General features: G+C 37.1%; 1 protein-coding gene across 4 annotated transcripts in view; it reads right to left on the bottom strand.

Annotated features, from left to right (window-relative positions):
• GPR174 (G protein-coupled receptor 174) overlaps window positions 1-17,743 on the bottom strand; it is a 126,858-nt gene that overhangs the window by 87,692 nt on the left and 21,423 nt on the right. For 2 of the 4 annotated variants that reach the window (XM_054472077.1, XM_054472076.1), the window contains exon 4: window positions 8,602-13,398. The exons of the other annotated variants lie outside the window; for them this stretch is intronic. In XM_054472077.1, coding sequence (XP_054328052.1) covers window positions 11,840-12,841 — 1,002 coding nt within the window. In that variant the 5' untranslated portion in view covers window positions 12,842-13,398 and the 3' untranslated portion in view covers window positions 8,602-11,839. Of the gene's footprint in view, window positions 1-8,601; window positions 13,399-17,743 lie in introns of those variants that run through there. 4 annotated transcript variants of the gene reach the window in all.

Genomic DNA, 17,743 nt, shown 5'->3' with positions numbered 1-17,743 from the left:
AAGGTCGACTGTATAGTTAAGTTTGACCCTGTGTAATCTAGATGGTAAGCTCCCAGTACCTAACTAGTACTTGCCATTAACTGATGCTCAAAAATATTTGTTTATGGATGAATGAAAAATACAGGAAACTGTGACAGAAAGTCCAGATTAACATGTGCTGAGAAGTAAATACAATGTAAAGAAGCAGAGACAGCCTTATTAAACAAGCTCTGTACTTATTATCTTCACATCCTGTTGCCTAACACAAAGCATGTTACATGGTACTTATTTAATATTTAACTATTTGAGTAATTACCTAGTAGAAAGAGTGGACATCAACAACTTTTTCTGTCACAGTTAATGTTGAAGATAGAACATAATGTAGTTTATCATAAATATGAAGTCTATTGCTTTGTTTTATATTTAAGTGTCACTTAACAATAGTGATACATTCTGAGAAACGCATCCTTTGGAAATTTCATCTTTGTGAGAAGATCATAGAGTGTACTTACACAAACCTAAAGGATATAGCCTACTACACATCTAGGTTATATAGTATCGCCTATTGATCCTAGGTTATAAATCTGTACAGCACGTGACTGACAATACTGAATATTGTGGCCAATTGTAACACAATAGTATTTGTGTATCTAAACATATTTAAACTTAGAAAGATAAAGTAAGAATATTATAATCTTATGGTACCACTATTGCATATGTGGTAAATCAGTAGTCAAAACTTTGTTATATCTCACATGACTACATTTTCACAGCCAGAAAGAGAAAAAAGTACAGCTCTGCAAATATATACATTAGGTACATTATATTACTAGGCATTCCTTTTCTAAATATTTGTATTTCTCTAGCAGCTTTATTGCTCCTCACTCTCTCACTAGTCTCCCAAACACACATTTCTGCCCCCATGTTTTTCACATACCCATTTTAGAGGAATCAGCTTAGTCATTCCCAGAGGTCTCTCTAACTGAAAATCTAAAATACAGCCAGTGACACAGGTTGTGATGAGGTTAACCAGCAGACAAGGAAACTGAAAAGGGCTTAATTAAGCCTCAGTCTCATCTTATTCTGACTATATTGCTTTCCCAAACCTCTCTTTAAGTGTGAACTACCTGATCATACTGCTTAAGTAAAATTCAAATTATCTTTTCAGAGCTATTACATACAAGCTACTGATTTGGGGTTAACTATCTCATTAGATGATTTGTTAGCACATGATCACCATGTTCAACTCAGAAGCTGAACTGGGCAGTGGCAGAGTTAGTGGTGAGAATTTCCCTGTCCACACCAGGTCAGGTTCAGGCTTCAAACCCTGTAATACGGTTGGTAATAGGAGAAAAACTGAAGTATTTTGTACTCACTCAGAAATAAGGGGTTAGAATTATAGTTGGTAAAGAAAAAACTAGACTGTTATTTAATTTCTACCTTAAGTCCAGCATTGACTGGATTTTTTTATAATGATTTTTACATGCTTTTGGCTAGGTCCCATTGGAACAATAATCAGGCTGGATAGATTGGTAAGGAAGTAATAAATTTCTCTCCTGGGCAATACCTTTGAGAAAGCCAATTCTCTCTTTCTGTTTGGGTTTCTGTATAATTTTGGCAGGTAAATCATGATGATTTTCCTAAGCTGATTCCCCAGGATGCAATTTTGGCTCAGGCACGGGCTTTAATGAAACCATGCTTAGACAGTTTTAAAATACAAACACATGCGACAGCTTAAAACCAAGACAAATGACTCATTTTCATTGAGGGGATAATAAGTATTTAAGGTACACAAAAGTCAAGTATGATTCTCTTTTGAAAGACGAGCATTTTCATCCAGAGCTGTGCTTATTGCAAAGAAAATCAAATTTTGTTTCTTAGCACTGAATCAGCTGGTAGAATTTAGTTAGACTACCAGTTTCATCATATTTGTTTCATCCACTGACTTCAGTATTCTACTGGCAATGGCAATGATCAAATAAATTAACTCTCTTAATTTTTGCTCCCTGTGTTAGAAAGACTATTTACCTAAGAAAGAATACAGAAGTTTATTTATAACAACCTCTCTGCTGGCTTTAACAGACAGATAAATGGGGATGGTCTTGCTATTCTTAAGTCCTATTTAATTGAGAGTCAAATATACAGTAATATTGAGATTCACCTGCTGCGACACCAGTTCTCTGACACCAACTGTGTGCCCTGTAATTCAGTTGAATTCTGACACTAACTACCCAGAAGTAATGCAGAGCCCACAGGGCAAGTCCTTCACAAGACCACTACCACCTCAGATGCCAGCTGCAAGTTTCAGATGTGCCCAAGCCAATTACACTTCTCCTTGGTGGCCTACAAATTTGGGGCTTTCTGTAACCTCCTTGGGTTAAATAATTCACTAAAATTACTCACAGAACTCTTGAAAGTGCTACTCTGTGATTACCATTTTATTATAAATGCTAAAAGTGAATAGCTATATAGGGCAAGGTCTGGAAGGATCCTTAGTGCAGGAGCTTCTGTCTCAGTGGAGACATGGTGTGCCAACCTCCTGGTATATTAATACGTTCACCAACCAGGAAGCTCCTCTGAGCCTTGATGTTCAAGATTTTATCTGGGTTTTATTATGTAGGCATGATTGATCAAATGATTGGACATGTGATTGAACTCAATCTCGAGCCTATCTCCCCTCCCAGGAGGTTGGACAAACTCGCTAATCACATGGTTGGACTTTCTGGTGACTAGCCCCCATCCGGAAGCTATCTAGCTGCCCTCTTTCCCTTAAGTTACTTCTTTAGCATAACAAATACACTGTTACCACTGAGGAAATTCAAATGATTTTTTTAATTCTATGCAGAGAACTCTGAGCAAAGACCAGACATATTCTATATTATACCACACAAACACAAGGAGGTACCTATGACACAAAAAAGTTGAACATATTTCCTCTTAGACATGATTTGGATGGTACCTGAAAATTTTGTAAGACCTTAGGTTAGCACCATGAATCTGAACTATTATTGTATGCTGTGAACCATAAACTATCAATTGATATAGCATTCCATACAAAGAGTGCTAGATAACAGATTTCTACTTATTTAGATTTATTATCTATGTATGCATTCAACATACATTTTTTGCGTGTTTACTATGTTGCAGGTAGTGAGCTAGGCATTGCAGACACAAAATGAACAAATCGAATATTCAAGTGGGGCAGACATACAAGAAACAAATTTTAAAAATAATTACAAATTAGGAGTCATGAGGGAAAAATTCAAGGTAACATATTAGAAATAAACTTGTGTCTCTGGGGTGGGGAACTCTTTAGCTAGGGTGTCAACTTTGGGAACTGAAGGACTTTTAAAACTGAAGGAAGAGACAAGACAGCTACTGGAAGAACATTCTAGGCAGAGGGAACAGTTACTGCAAAACACTTTCGAAGTGATTTCAATTCCTTTGAGTAATTAAGTTTGGGGGCAATGCTATGCTATATATCTGAGTTGACTCATACATGGGAGGTTAGAAAGGGAGTGTTGCTTCCTCTCTGGGAATAAAGCAAAGAAAGCATAGGTGGGACACTGATCAATGAAGTCATCCCACATATCCTCCTCTTTGATTTCCCAGCTTGCTGATATTAAACCTTGTTCATGCACTGCCAGGGCACTACCATTATCATATTTTCTAGAGGCTACTGCTTTTTTTGCCGTAGGTATAGGTGATATTGGAGGGTTTGGATAACCCCAACGGGGAAGAAAAGATGTGGCTTTATTAGAGGAAAGAGGTGGTTTTAAAAAATGGAATGAACATACAAAGGTCTACTGGGGTTTGCAGTTTAGATGGCATCTTTAGGGCAGATGACATTGTTGGTGCCTTTGATGTCCCTAGAATGATAGGGACACACTGTGTCCCCATATTTATTTTTCATTTCTTCCATAATAAAGTAATATCTAATAGCATATGGCCACCTGAATAATGACTATAATTTCTAACCTCCCTTGCAGCTTGGCAGGGCTACATAGCTGATTTTTAGCCAGTGGTTTGCAAGCAGAAAGAATATTCACAATTTCTAGTAATCCACTTAAAGAGAAGAGGCATGCCTCCTTTTCCCCATTTCTCAGTCATACTAGCTACAATATAAATGTGATAAAATATGATTAAAAGAAAACTTTACACAAATTAAATTTATCAGAGTTTGTTTGAGCAAAGAGCAATTTGTGAATTGGGTAGCACTCAGAAACAGAAGAGGTTTAGTGAGCTTTGCTTTAGTAGTGTGAGTAGCAGGCTTTTATAGTTTGAATGTGGAAGCAAAGTAAAGAAATCACTTGATTGGCTACAGATAGGAATTTGCTTTATTTGGGTTGAAAGTCCCTAGTTAAAGGGTTTTGGCAGTTTCTGATTGGTTAAGTTTAAGCTTCATTTTGCTGTTACATTGGGCTTCACTTTGCTTATGTAGGAGCCTAAGACACTAGAGCCATTTCTGCATAAGGACCTCCCATTTATTTATTTATTTTAATTTCAAAAATATTTGTAGGTGGCCAGGCATAGTGCCTCACGCCTGTAATCCCAGCACTTTGGGAGGTCGAGGCGGGTGGATCATGAGGTCAAGAGGTCGAGACCATCCTGGCCAACATGGTGAAATCCCATCTCTACTAAAAATGCAAAAATTAGCTGGGCGTGCTGGCACACACCCGTAGTCCCAGCTACTCAGGAGGCTGAGGCAGGAGAATCGCTTGAACCCAGGAGACACAGGTTGCAGTGAGCTGAGATCGCACCACTGCACTCCAGCCTGGTGACAGAGCAAGACTCCATCTCAAAAAATATATATATGTTTGTAAGTACACAGTAGGTGTGTATTTTTATGTGGTACATGAGATATTTTGATACAGGCATGGTATGTGAAATAAGCACATCATGGAGAATGGGGTTTCCATCCCCCTGAGCATTTATCCTTTGAGTTACAAACAATCTAATTACACGATTTAATTAATTTGAAAATGTACAATTAAGTTATTGCTGACTATAGTCATGCTGTTGTGCAATCAAATAGTAGGTCTTATTCATTCTGTTTTTTTTTTGTACCCATTAACCATCCCCACCTCCCCAACACCACCCCCATCACACTTCCCTGCCTCTGGTAATCATTCTTCTACTCTCAATGTCTATGTGCTCAATTGTTTTGATTTTTAGATCCCACAGATAAGTGAGAATATATGATGTTTGTCTTTCTGTGTCTGACTTACTTCACTTACTATAATGATCTCCAATTCCATCTATGTTGTTGCAAATGACAGAATCACATTCTTTTTATGCTGAATATTACTCCATTGTGTTTATGTACCACATTTTCATTATCCATCCATCTACTGATGGACACTTACGTTGTTTCCAAATCTTAGCTATTTGTAAACAGTGATGCAACAAACATAGGAGAGCAGATATATATTTGATAAATTGATGTCCTTTCTTTTGGGTATATACCCAGGAGTGGGATTGCTGGATTTTATGGTAGCTCAATTTTTGCTTTTTTGAGGAACCTCCAAACTCTTCTCCATAGTGGTTGTACTAACACCACTATGTACATTCCCACCAGCAGTGTATGAGGGTTCCCTTTTCTCTACATCCTTGCTAGCACTTGTTATTGCTAGTCTTTAAGAAAAAAACTCATTTTAACTGGGGTGAGATAATATCTCATCATAGTTTTGGTTTACATTTCTCTGACGATCAATGATGTTGACGACATTTTCATATGACTGTTTGTCACTTGTATGTCTTCTTTTGAGAAATGTCTATTCAAAATTTTTGCCCATTTTTGAATCAGATTGTTAGATTTTTTCCTATAAAGTTGTTTGAGCTCCTTATATATTATGGTTATTAATCCGTTGTCAAATGGGTAGTTTGCAAATATTTTCTCTCATTCTGCATGTTGCCTCTTCACTTTGATGATTATATTCTTTGCTGTGCAGAAGTATTTCAACTTGATGTGATCCCCCAATTAATTTTTTAAACAATACCTTGCACCATTCAGATTAAAGGAATACCCAAGAAATATTGGTGTTACAATACAGAAGTCTAGGTCTAAAATGTCTTGCAAAGAAAAGCCACCATGCTGGCTAATACTTTTCCATGAAAGAGAAATACATTTGTGTGTAGTTTAAGCTACATTTCTGTTAACCACAGTTGAACCCATAGCCTAACTAATCTACTCTTGTCAGAAGAAATTGAAAGGCAGAAAATGTGTAATGCTTGAGGGAAACTTTACAGAAGTCTACCCACCTATGTATGAGCAGTATTCACAGAGTACAAATAACTACAGCATAAGCTTCAGAAACATTGCAGAGTGTACATTTACATAGATGCATTCTAATACTACTTTATGAGTATTGTTTAGTGGACCATTTTGACTACAATGTGGAAATGTAATCTGTTAACATTGGTATTTTTATATTCAGTGGAGCTGAGTGTACTGGACTCCTTCTCATGGGAGCCATAATTTGGACCAAGGAGACCCTGAACTGAATTCAACATTAGTCTTCATTACATTTCTGCAGTAGAAGAAACATCTACCTAAAAAAAAACAGACTCAGGTTAATAAATGTTATTTTCTGAGTTTAAACTTGTTCAGATTAATCAAAGGGAAATTCTTCTACTTTTTGGGATTTAGCGTTTGATGTCTTTACTGAATACATCTAAAATCAGTTTTTATTCCTTGGCACCTTTTGATCATACATTAAACAGTTCATTTAAATGGTACTGTGACTTCTTACAGTATTCATAGATTAAATTATGTAAGGGAAACGCACTTTAATATAATCTGGAGTAGGAGATTGGATGCAGACATAGAACAAAAAAGACTGGGCCATGTGTTGATATTGTTTGCATTTCAATAATGGGTGTTCATTATATTTATTGCTCTTCTTTTAAATATGTTTGAAGTTTTTCATAGTAAAAAGTTTACCGAATTACTTTTTTCATAGTATTATCTCCTTATATATATTTTAGTAAAAAAGTTAAACTCATTTAATGACAGAGGGCAGTAATGTGATTTCAGAATATTTTAAAGCTGTTATTATGGGTTTTACTTTATGCAAAGATAATGTGGGTAATTTATAGTATGACTACTTCCTCTATGCTTCCATGCCAATGCCATAACTTGAACCATCATTTCTTCAAACTCTTTTTGTTTATTTTTGTCCTCTTATTAGAGTAGCATTTTAAAATATAATGAATGCTACAAGTCTTCTTACAAGTTGTAGATACTCAACATTGTTTAGAAAAGTCCGAAAAATCTCACTATTATGGGCCAGAATCAAACTTCAAGAGCTCCTGCACTAAAAGTAAATCCTGGAGTCAGAAGGGCAGGCCTAATGACAGCCTTCCCTGTGGAGCAGTTGTTCTATTATTCTTTGAAGAGATACAAGAAGGCAAATGGAAGGCTTTGAATAGGGCTATGCCTGTAGTTGAATCAGAAGACATGCATTGCAGTAAGAAGTAGGATGAAGATAATTATTCCCCAAACAATAGAAAAAATAGAGTATTGGCATATTTCTATTACTTGAGTTATTTGGCAAAATCAAGTAGTGGTTAAGGCTGAAGAAGTTCTGAAGAAGAGGAAATGGTCTGTAAAGTTCAGTAAAATTACAATTTGCTCTCCCCCTGCCCATACCACATCCTTTAATAACTGAGAAATAAGCAAGTGAAAATAGCCACATTTGCTTGAGAGTTTATCTCTCACTCCCTCCTCCCCTACCTCCACCACTCCATCAAAATATGGTGGTAAAGACAGTGAAGTTGGTTCTGGACTGACTTCAGGAGGGCACAGAAGAGGTCTCTATAAAATGTGAGGGCATTTGAAGCATGGGACATGTCTGGGACCTATATCCCATTATTTTATTTAGGTTTACCAAATTATCAAAAATTCTTCCTTGGGAAACCCTTCACCACGTCCTAGAAAAATATTTTTGCAACAGCCAAAATGTATAATTCCTAAAAATTTGGTTATTATGGACAATATTTGGGGTCCTGAAAGTGTTAGAGATATAGGTGAGATGATGAGGGAGTTACTGAAGTAGAAGAAAGAGAGCCAGCCTGAGGGAAGGGTCAGAGACAATTTTCCTGACTTCACCCTTTTTTTGTTTGTTTGTTTCGAGAAGAGCAGAGGGGGACAGTAGAGGATGAGTTTTGATTTTCCCCTGACAATCCAGAGAAAAAATCAAACTGCCACATCTTAACAACCCTTAAGACTAAGAAGAAAAGATTCTCTCTGTTCCATCATTACAAATATAGAGCTTTAAGTAGTTCTAATAAACTTGGTCCACAGTGAAGATGGGGAATAATTTTTAGCAGAATATGAATAGTAAAGCATCTATCTATGGACAGAGTGAGTGGCAAGAGTGGAGTAAAGTTGGGGGTGTGGTTTATCTTTCCTTTCAAGAATAGACTGCACTTCTCAAAGAGAGAAAAAGCGAGAATAGAGTCTTAGGAGACTTTTATCCATGCATGTGAGAACACTAACAAAGATCATCAAGTCTATCATTGTGTTGAAAGAAGTGACTAAGTACACATTGACTTCCGGAGGCAGAAAATTTCTATGTAATTACAAAGACAATCTTTATTATTAAAATGAATATCATAAGTTATAGCCATAAATAAATTCCAAGTGCAACATTTTCACAGTATCTTGGGAGTAAAATCAAAAGGTGACATAAAATGTAAGTTGCGCAGGAGTTCCACAGATGCACCCTCTCAGACCAAGGCAGCTTGGTCTGTTGCTCCTGGGGCAGATGGCTTCTCTTTGTGGAATTACCAGTTAATAGAATTGGCTGCTTAACTGAGTGACAATGAAAACATATAAACCATTTGAATATAGTAATAATAACAATATTTTTACATAGAAATCACTACATATTCAAAGTTTTTCTTATTGGAATACTTATGCATTTTTGAATCAAAATTCAACAACTTTATATAGGAAATGTGGAATTATTTATCTTGAAGTATACATTACTATGGTTGAGGGTGTTTACTCTTTGCACCACAATTTCATGGAACCCAGAGAGTGATAAATGAGAAGTCTGGATAAGCCATGGAATGGAGAAGCTCAGAGAAGAGGCTGCTTTCTGGATCATAGCTGCAGCAGTACTCCTAAATTAGTAAGCTACTAGTTTAGACTTTCCCCTGAAAATCAGGCCCAATGTAGGAAAGGAGAGAGGCAAAATGAAAAGAAGATGAGCAGACATCTGAGAAACTGATAGCCATGTTCATGGATACATTTCTTAATTTATTAAAAGTCAGCATTCCCATTATGGTAACCAAAGTAGGTGTTTGCTTACTGTATGCAATATGAAAGGCAGTGCTGTAGGACCCACTTTATTCAAAATATCTTTCCCTCCAGTCTGTCTGCTTCAGTATGTATTAGCCCTCCATTGAAAGTCACCACTTTGGTTTAATGCCTAGTCCTAAAGCCTGGAATTCAGATATTCCTGGATAAATTAATATGAACCTAACATTAGCTATTAGCACCATGGTGTGAATGAATTGATCAGGCTGCTGCCTGGGAGAGCAAGGGAATCAAGCAGAAGACAAAACATTGATGGGATAAGGGGTGAATAAAGTAAATCAGAGCACTGAATACAAACGTAGATGGGCAGGCCTGGGGAAAAAGGGTGTCCTCAGCCAAGCAGCATAACACTGAATACTGGTCCTTTTTTGGAATGATGTAAATGGGCTGCCTAACAAATGGGCCCTACCCTCAACCATTCATCTAAGAAGGTCAAACATCTCCTGAAAATATTTCCCTTCCTCTTTAAAAAAATATATAGTCAAAGTGAAATCAATATGTTAATTAAATCAAATCAATCATCTTCCAAAGTGACCTTAAGAAGTGTAATTCATGCTAATCTAGACAATAGTAAGCACAAATAGTATAGATAAGACTCTCACATTAAAAGTACCCACAGTTATTTCACAATTCCACAAATTGTTACTTGCAATCCTATTGCAACACTAAATTATAGTCAAACAAAAGACACTTTAAAGCAAAGAGACAAGACACAGTTATAGATGCCCTATTTAAAATACAGTTTAACACTTATTGAAAACTTATTTAACACATCAAAACATATACCTTACAACGAATAGTTAGGAGACACATAGATATACTTGCTAGCAGCACAAAATCGGTTTTCTAATAGGGTATTATCTTAATAACAACATATGTGTAAAATCAACACTTGTCCAAAGAAAACTTTAGAAAACTTTCCATCAGTCTAGATATTAGAATATATTTTGATGTTACCAGTTTTCCCCTAATGTATTAGTATCATAACTGTATGCCTACAACAACCCCTTTCCTCTAAATATGATAAGGCCTTTGATTGGGTTCTACATTCCTTCTGTGAGACGTAGAAGGTGTCTTCATTATATAGCACACAGATTTTAAGTAGAACTTTCTTAAAGTTAGAGCTTTTTGCTAAAACATGTTTCAAAATATTCTAATACTTACAACCTAAGGTTTAATTACTAATATCCTGGGTCTGTTTCCCACACAATAGTACCAAACAGGTAGTAGGCAAGTCATCGGCCATTGGTTACCAAAGGCTGACCAAATTAATCTTCTATACATTTTTCAAGAGGTGAAATAATTGCCTTCCCCAGGGGCTAAGAGCTAGGCTTTGGAGGCTTTAGAATGGTATGTCTGGGGCAAAGCTAGACCAAAAAAAATCAGTGTGGATTCTAGGGTCCATGTGACTGACCGTAATATGTATGCAATGATGGGGCAGAGAGACTTACTCTGGCTTGTGTAAGTGACTTGGCAGTCTAAGCTAAGTGTCCTTGTATTAGAGTAAGAAATACAATGTGATGAGAATTTTAGAAAGATTACCGAACTTTGCTTCATCTTTTCACTCTGGCCTAGGTTTAATGATTCATTAGTGCACTACTTCTTCCATAGGCTCAGAAAGTGCAGGAACCTGTCAACATTACCTAAATGTATCTCTAGAAGCATGGTAAAAACTTCCTCTACTAGGCAGGTCCATACATCTCCAGAAGTGTTCTTTAGAAAAAGTGTAAGAGAGCAGAATTGTGATTGTCACCTTTCTGCTTTCTCCTGGGCCTAGAGCCCATTTGAGTCACCTTGTATGGACTTTGACAAACTACCTGTCCTAGGTAGATGCAACACGGCATCTTTTCCAGGCACAGAGGGTTATCGTATGTAAATATGTATATTGTTCTTAGAGGCCTGAGTTCAGATTTTCATTCTTTGAGCAGGTGTGACAAATGATGTTTCATGTTGACACAAAAAAATGAAGAAAATAGCTATTTTAGTCTTCAAACTCTGAAGAGTAATCACACTTGAGAGATAAAAATGATCTTATGTTTACATTTTCTTTACACAGGGTAATACATCATCTATCCCACTAAAATATAACCAAACATATGAAAATGGCATGTAAACTGTGATTACTAATATAAAAAGACACCTACATTACCTCTGAACATAAAGACTCAGTATCTGTTGCAACAAAACTAAATGTTTATGGTGACTCCAAGCTAATAATCTTTTTGTGCCTGAGGTTCACAGGTAAAAGTACCGACTACAGTTGAGAGCATATGTTTATAGGATGTCACAGAAATTTGATATTTTAAGATTTACAGACTTGATGAAAAATTACTACATGGACATGTCAACATCAATAATGGTGGATCATAATGCTCCAAATAAGTCCTGCTTTGAAGAAGTGAATTCCCCATAGCAGTAAGATAGAGCAGAATTGAAAAGCTGTGTTGTTTTGCAAGTTCTTTCCTGTGGCTTGGGTATTGCAGATATGTTCTGATGTACTTGCATTTCAGGTCACATTCAGTTTGGTTTTTTGTTTTAGCATAATTCAGTTGTCATGGTGGAAGCTGTGTGGTTACTCACAAAGGATTTTGCATGGAGTTGGATGCTGTCATGCAAATCTTGTCTTGAAAGCCGTCTTCGGAACTCATTAGTGGAAAAGTAGTATATGACTGGGTCAAGACATGAATTCAGACTAGCAAGACACAATGCCACAGAATGAAATATTAGAATCACCCTTCTGGCTAGGCAGCTTTTAATTTCATTGGACTTCACCAGGAAATCTAAAGGAAAACTGAAATGATAAGGTGCAAAGCAAATTAGGAATACCCCTGCACAGGTTAGAATCATCTTCAAGGCTTTCTGTTTCTCTCCAAGATCTTGGGCCATGGGATATTTATCTTGCAGTGATAAAACCGTCTTCCAGGTACAATATAGGACAATCAGAAGCGGAGTTACAAACCCAATCAACTCGCCAATGGTCATCATAACAACGGACTGGGCCAGGTTGACATTCCTGGTAGGAAGATCCACAAAGCATTTGGTCCTATTGCCAGGGGTATCATCACTGGTTCTGAGGAGTGGAAAGAGTACACAGGCAAGGCAAATGATCAGCCAGCCAGCAATGCTGATGTACAGGTCATATTTCTGTTTGCAGTCATGGAAGCGAAAGGGGTACATGAGAAACCAAAATCGTCGCACACTGATGCAGACCAAGAAGTAGATGCTTGCGTACATGTTGACATACTTCAGGTAGAAACAGAACATGCAGAGACCAGGCCCAAATGGCCAGTCATGATTCAAGTAGTAGAAGATCCTCAGTGGCAAGGAAAGAACTTGTAGTAAGTCAGCAATGGCTAAGTTTATCATAAATATCACAGCTCGTTTTGTTTCTTTCATATAACCATAGAATACCCACAAGGCTAATATATTCCCTATGAGACCTGGCACAAGAATGACAGTGTATGTCACTGCATAAATAAAGTATCGAAAATCTGTATTGTCTCCATCAGGCCCGGTACACGTGTAATTAGCAGGCATGATTCTCTCTAGAGAAACTATCTTTGCCTAATGGTGGTTCAAAACTAAATTCACAATCAACTGCTGTTCCTTCCAAAAGATTGATTGCCAGTGGGTTGGAGATACGAAGTATAAAATAACTTTCCTCTTTTTACCACATCTGTCTGAGTCTGTACATATGATTTTGGGATTTTTCAAAGAACTATCTGCATTTTTTATTTAGACTTGTCTAGAGTAACTACATGGAAGTCTAGTGTACAAGCACAGATGACAAGCTGTTACAATTTCCCCTCTTGTTTATTTTAAGGCCCTCTGGGACATCATAAGAGCTGATTCTCTCCCATTTGGAAAAGGAATGTACCACATAGCAGTTCCTCAAATTCCTATATGACGATAGCCTTCTCTTTACAGGTGTCTGGCAGGCCGTTTTTCTTTTTTTGGCTCACATAGAAGAAAGGATTGCTTTAGTGCACAATGAGTCCGCCACTCTTCAGGGATGATTAACTTGGAAAGATCAGCTTTCTGGGACTTTTTCAGCTATATGTCAAAAGCTAAAAAAGTAGGAAACAAAGGCAGAGCTGCAAGCAAAAGAAAATAAGTCAATTATTTCCTGGCCCAGCTTTGAAAAAAAAAAAAGCGTATGTTCAGAAAAATATTCTAGTTTGAATGAAAAAATTCTTATGTAAGGGAAGGGTATATGCTGCAGTTTCTACAAGGCACTTTATAATCACAGAAAAACATAGCTTGAAAGAACATGAGAAGTAATCTAGCCCCTTGTTACTCAAAATCCATGAACGAATGATGCTTGGGAGCTTGTTACAAATTCAAAATCTCAGGCGTCACCCTGGACCTGATGCATCAAGATCTGCGTTTTAACAATGAACTCAGATGATTCTTCTGCGTATTAACATTTGAGAAGCTATGTTTTGGACTACTGCTTTACTAACCTTACTGATTGTCTGAATCATCTGGGGAAGGTTAAAAATTAAAATACAAGCTTCTAGGTGTTTCCTCCGGAGAGTCTGATTGAGTACTCATGGGGTACAGTATGCAATTAGTATCTTTTCAAAGCTCTCCATTTGGTTTTGAAATAGCCAGCCCAGCATTTGTCCTTGAACCATCATTTGATCCAAATCATTCCTATATGTCTCAAAATAAGTGGACAACCAGCTTCTCTTTAAATAATCCCATTTACAGGAGTCATTTAGTCACCTCTTAATTACCTGAGACAACAGATGTAGCACCAGAGCAGAGAATCAAAATCCATAGAAAGTTGACTCAGCTGGGTCTATGACCTTTGCTCTGAGGTAAGTAAATTTTAGCTTAGGGGCCTGGATAGTTGCCTCAAGTCTGCCGAAATCTAGGAGGACTTAACTAACTTTAAAGATATGTGTGGGAAGAACAAAAATGAAATGGGAATTATGAAACATCCTGCTTTGAATGATCAAATCCATGTGGTTTGAAGTGTGCGTCATTGAGCCCCTGAACAAATTGTTATTATTATTTTACTTCAATTTCATGGTAAGTGAAACGGCACGTTTTATTCAAAGATATGATGCTAACTTTACTTAAAAGGCTTGAGGAGTGATTCATAATAGGCCTTTGGATTGAAGAGATTAAATACCTGAGATTTCTCAGGTAAGGAAGACATAGAAAGATGGTGTTATAAAAAACAGTGAAGCACAACTGTAAACAATAGCACTTTTCTTTGAGATTGTCCTTTCACAAGAAAAAATCCATATTTTAACAGGGACTGAAACAGACTCCAATTTTAAATGAGACACTTATTGGAAGGAAATGCCAAGCTCCTTGGGCAGATTTTTTTTTCTTCAGTATACTGTACTTCCTCAATTGTACTTACTTTCTTGGTACGAGGAAAAAAGTAGAGAGAAAAGGAACTGATTGCCTGAATTCAGCATGCTGATTTTTCAGCCATATGTAAGTGAGAAACTATTTCATATGGAGTTCTTATGGGAAATTATTATTTTTTATTTATGAATATGTATATGTTCATCCAAATCTGAAGCTTTACTTAGTTTTACTTATGTTTCAAAAGTATTTTCAAGCAATATTAGGTCTCTGGTTGCTTGTCCAGGAGAAGTCTCATTCAAATGAATATTAGAAATGGCTTTTTGTATCGTTTTTCTGAGACCTACTATATGCAAGCTTCATTATCTATGAAGATGTTAGTTGATAGCACCTTAAAACTTTCTCCCTCCAAAATGTGCACCTGGATTTTAACTAAATAAAATGAATGACTAAAAATACTAGATTATCAAATTACTTAATTCCATTTTTCGGTGTTGTTCTTAAGAGACAGGGTCTTGCTCTGTCTTGTCTCCTAGGTTGGAGTGCTGTTACACGATCCTAGCTCACTGCAGCCTGGAACTCTTGGGCTCAAGCGATCCTCTCACCTCAGCCTCCCAAGTAGCTGGGACAACAGGTGCATACTACTGTGACAGCTAATTAAATTTTTTTTTTTTTTTTGGTAGAGATTGGGGTCTTGCTTTGTTGCCCAAATTGCTCTCCACCTCCTGGCTTTAAAAGATGCTCCTGTCTCAGCATCCCAAAGTGTTGGGATTGTGCCCAGCTTAAATTGCCTAATTTCTGATGGTGGTCTTTGAGACACTAATTGCAAGCAGAGATGCCATCTGTGGTGTGAAGCCCTGTCCAGAAACCATCCCATCACTGGTAATAAGCAACCACTTGCTCAAAATTCAACTTTATATTACAGTTCTGGTTAAATGCACACTTTATTAAGCCCAGAAAAAGCAGACCTAGTGTGCTGCAAGTGACTGCAAATGTTGTTAAACTGAACAGCTGTGTGCACGTATATCAGAGGCAACTGTACCATTATGACACATGAATAATCCCAAGTTCTGGACAAAAGAGAAAAGAATAATTTCTTCCTAATTCTGATCAGCACACAGGCAAATCTCAGGGCTTCATTTTTACTTTTGAAAATCTTCAAAGTAATAAAATGCTTCGAAAAGTATTTGCCTGGTTAGTTCCCCTAGTAAATTCACCAGTTTTGCCCTACTGAGTATTCTATCACTTTTTTAAATAAATAAATTTTAAAGAGAGGTGCTCCTGGATGTCACTTCGAACCAGGCTCCCAATTTATCTTAGCTTCAACATCTTCTATGAGTTTCCTCATAGGTCAATTTCATGAAGAGAGGAAACACATATGTGTAGACAGAAAATGCAGTTATTGTGAACATTGCCTTTTTGCCAGGAAGTTATTTTACTTAGCTAAGTCTAAATTTCTCTACTGAGATCTGAAAGCCATTTCCTCATAATCAGACTGCATTCTGTGTCTCTGCTCTGAGAAGTGCTCTTTTAATTACTTGGAGACAGCAAGAATGTTGTCACTCAGTCTCACATCACCAGTCATATTGCCTTTTCTCAGATTTCTTAATTTGTGATCATTTCATATTCTGGAGAATAGGGCAAACCAATTGGTATTGAGGACCTCACGGGCTATTCAACCTGTACTGAAATTAACAAGACCGTTAGCTACTATTCGCTTCCCTGCCCCTACCATCCATTGGAAAAAAAAAAAAAAAAGTTAGGCTGCGTATTCTTACACTGCTTTTACCTCTCAGGACCTATTTTTATTCTTCTCCTTTTACTTAGGCAGGGTTTCTCAAAATTTGGCACCTGGGCTAATTGGAGTGCTTATTAAAAATGTGTATTCCCAGATGGACAACTGAATCTTATTTGTCAAAGAGTGGAGCCAAAGGATCTAGATTTTAACAAGCATCACAGATAACCAAATTGGAGAGCCTTAAAATCTGAGAATCTTCATTGAGTAATAAAGGGCAATACCAAAACCAATTCAGTTATTTTGTTAAGCTACATAACCAAACTGAAGTTTTTGCAGAAATTCACTGCGTTTTCCTATCTTCATTGCCTATGTTTTTTACTTTCTCTCTGCTTAAATTGTTCTATCCCATCTTTACCTGTTGAAATCCTGCCTGTCCTCCAAGGCCACCATCTTAAAATGCTGCCTTGTTCATGAGGCTTTTGTGATCTCTTGCCTAGTTGTGATTATACCTACCTGTGAACTCCCAAAGCAGTTTATTTGTGTCAGAAATATGTCCCTTTCTTATTCATTCTAGAAAATTGTGAGCAGCTTGCCAGCAAAGACAGTGTTTTCACGATCATTATAATCTTCCACCTCCAACGTGCACAGTTACTTCGCACGTAGACGAAACTCAATTAGATTCAACTAAGCTTAGGTGTAAGTTTAGATCTAAACCAGAGCCTAGTGTAGTAAGAAGAACCCTTTAGGCCAGGCGCAGTGGCTCACACCTGTAATCCCAGCACTTTGGGAGGCCGAGTCTGGCGGATGACGGGGTCAGGATTGAGACCATCCTGGCCAACATAGTGAAACCCCATCTCTACTAAAAATACAAAAATTAGCTGGGTGTGGTGGCACACGCCTGTAATCCCAGCTACTTGGGACACTGAGGCAGGAGAATCGCTTGAACCCAGGAGGCAGAGATTTCAATGAGCCGAGATCAAGCCACTGCACTCCAGCCTGGCGACAGAGTGAGACTCGTCTCAAAAAAAAAAAAAAAAAAAAAGTAAAAAAAAGATCCCTTTAAGTCTATATATACTATGGTCTTTTGCAAACAATTTTATACAGCTCTATTTTGTTGACTACTGTTTAACTTGTGATTCATAGTGGTTCACACACCTTGTTTATCTATACATGGTTAAAAGACTAGTGAAAATATTAAATCACTTTTGATGGATACTATAAAACACTGAGCATACAGTTTAGGATTACATGTAGCCAAATATCTGGCTGGCTATCAGTGTCTTCTGTTTTTAGCACTCTATGTGTGTGTACTCCAACTCTTAAGAGACAAGTCACAATTTTACAAAGTTCTATTTTACACATTAAATTTCAAATAT

The sequence above is a fragment of the Pongo pygmaeus genome, chromosome X, assembly GCF_028885625.2.
Source record: "Pongo pygmaeus isolate AG05252 chromosome X, NHGRI_mPonPyg2-v2.0_pri, whole genome shotgun sequence".
NCBI lineage: Eukaryota > Metazoa > Chordata > Mammalia > Primates > Hominidae > Pongo > Pongo pygmaeus.
The sequence above is the reverse complement of the archived record's forward strand: the minus strand, read 5'-3'. Positions and strand labels throughout refer to the sequence as shown.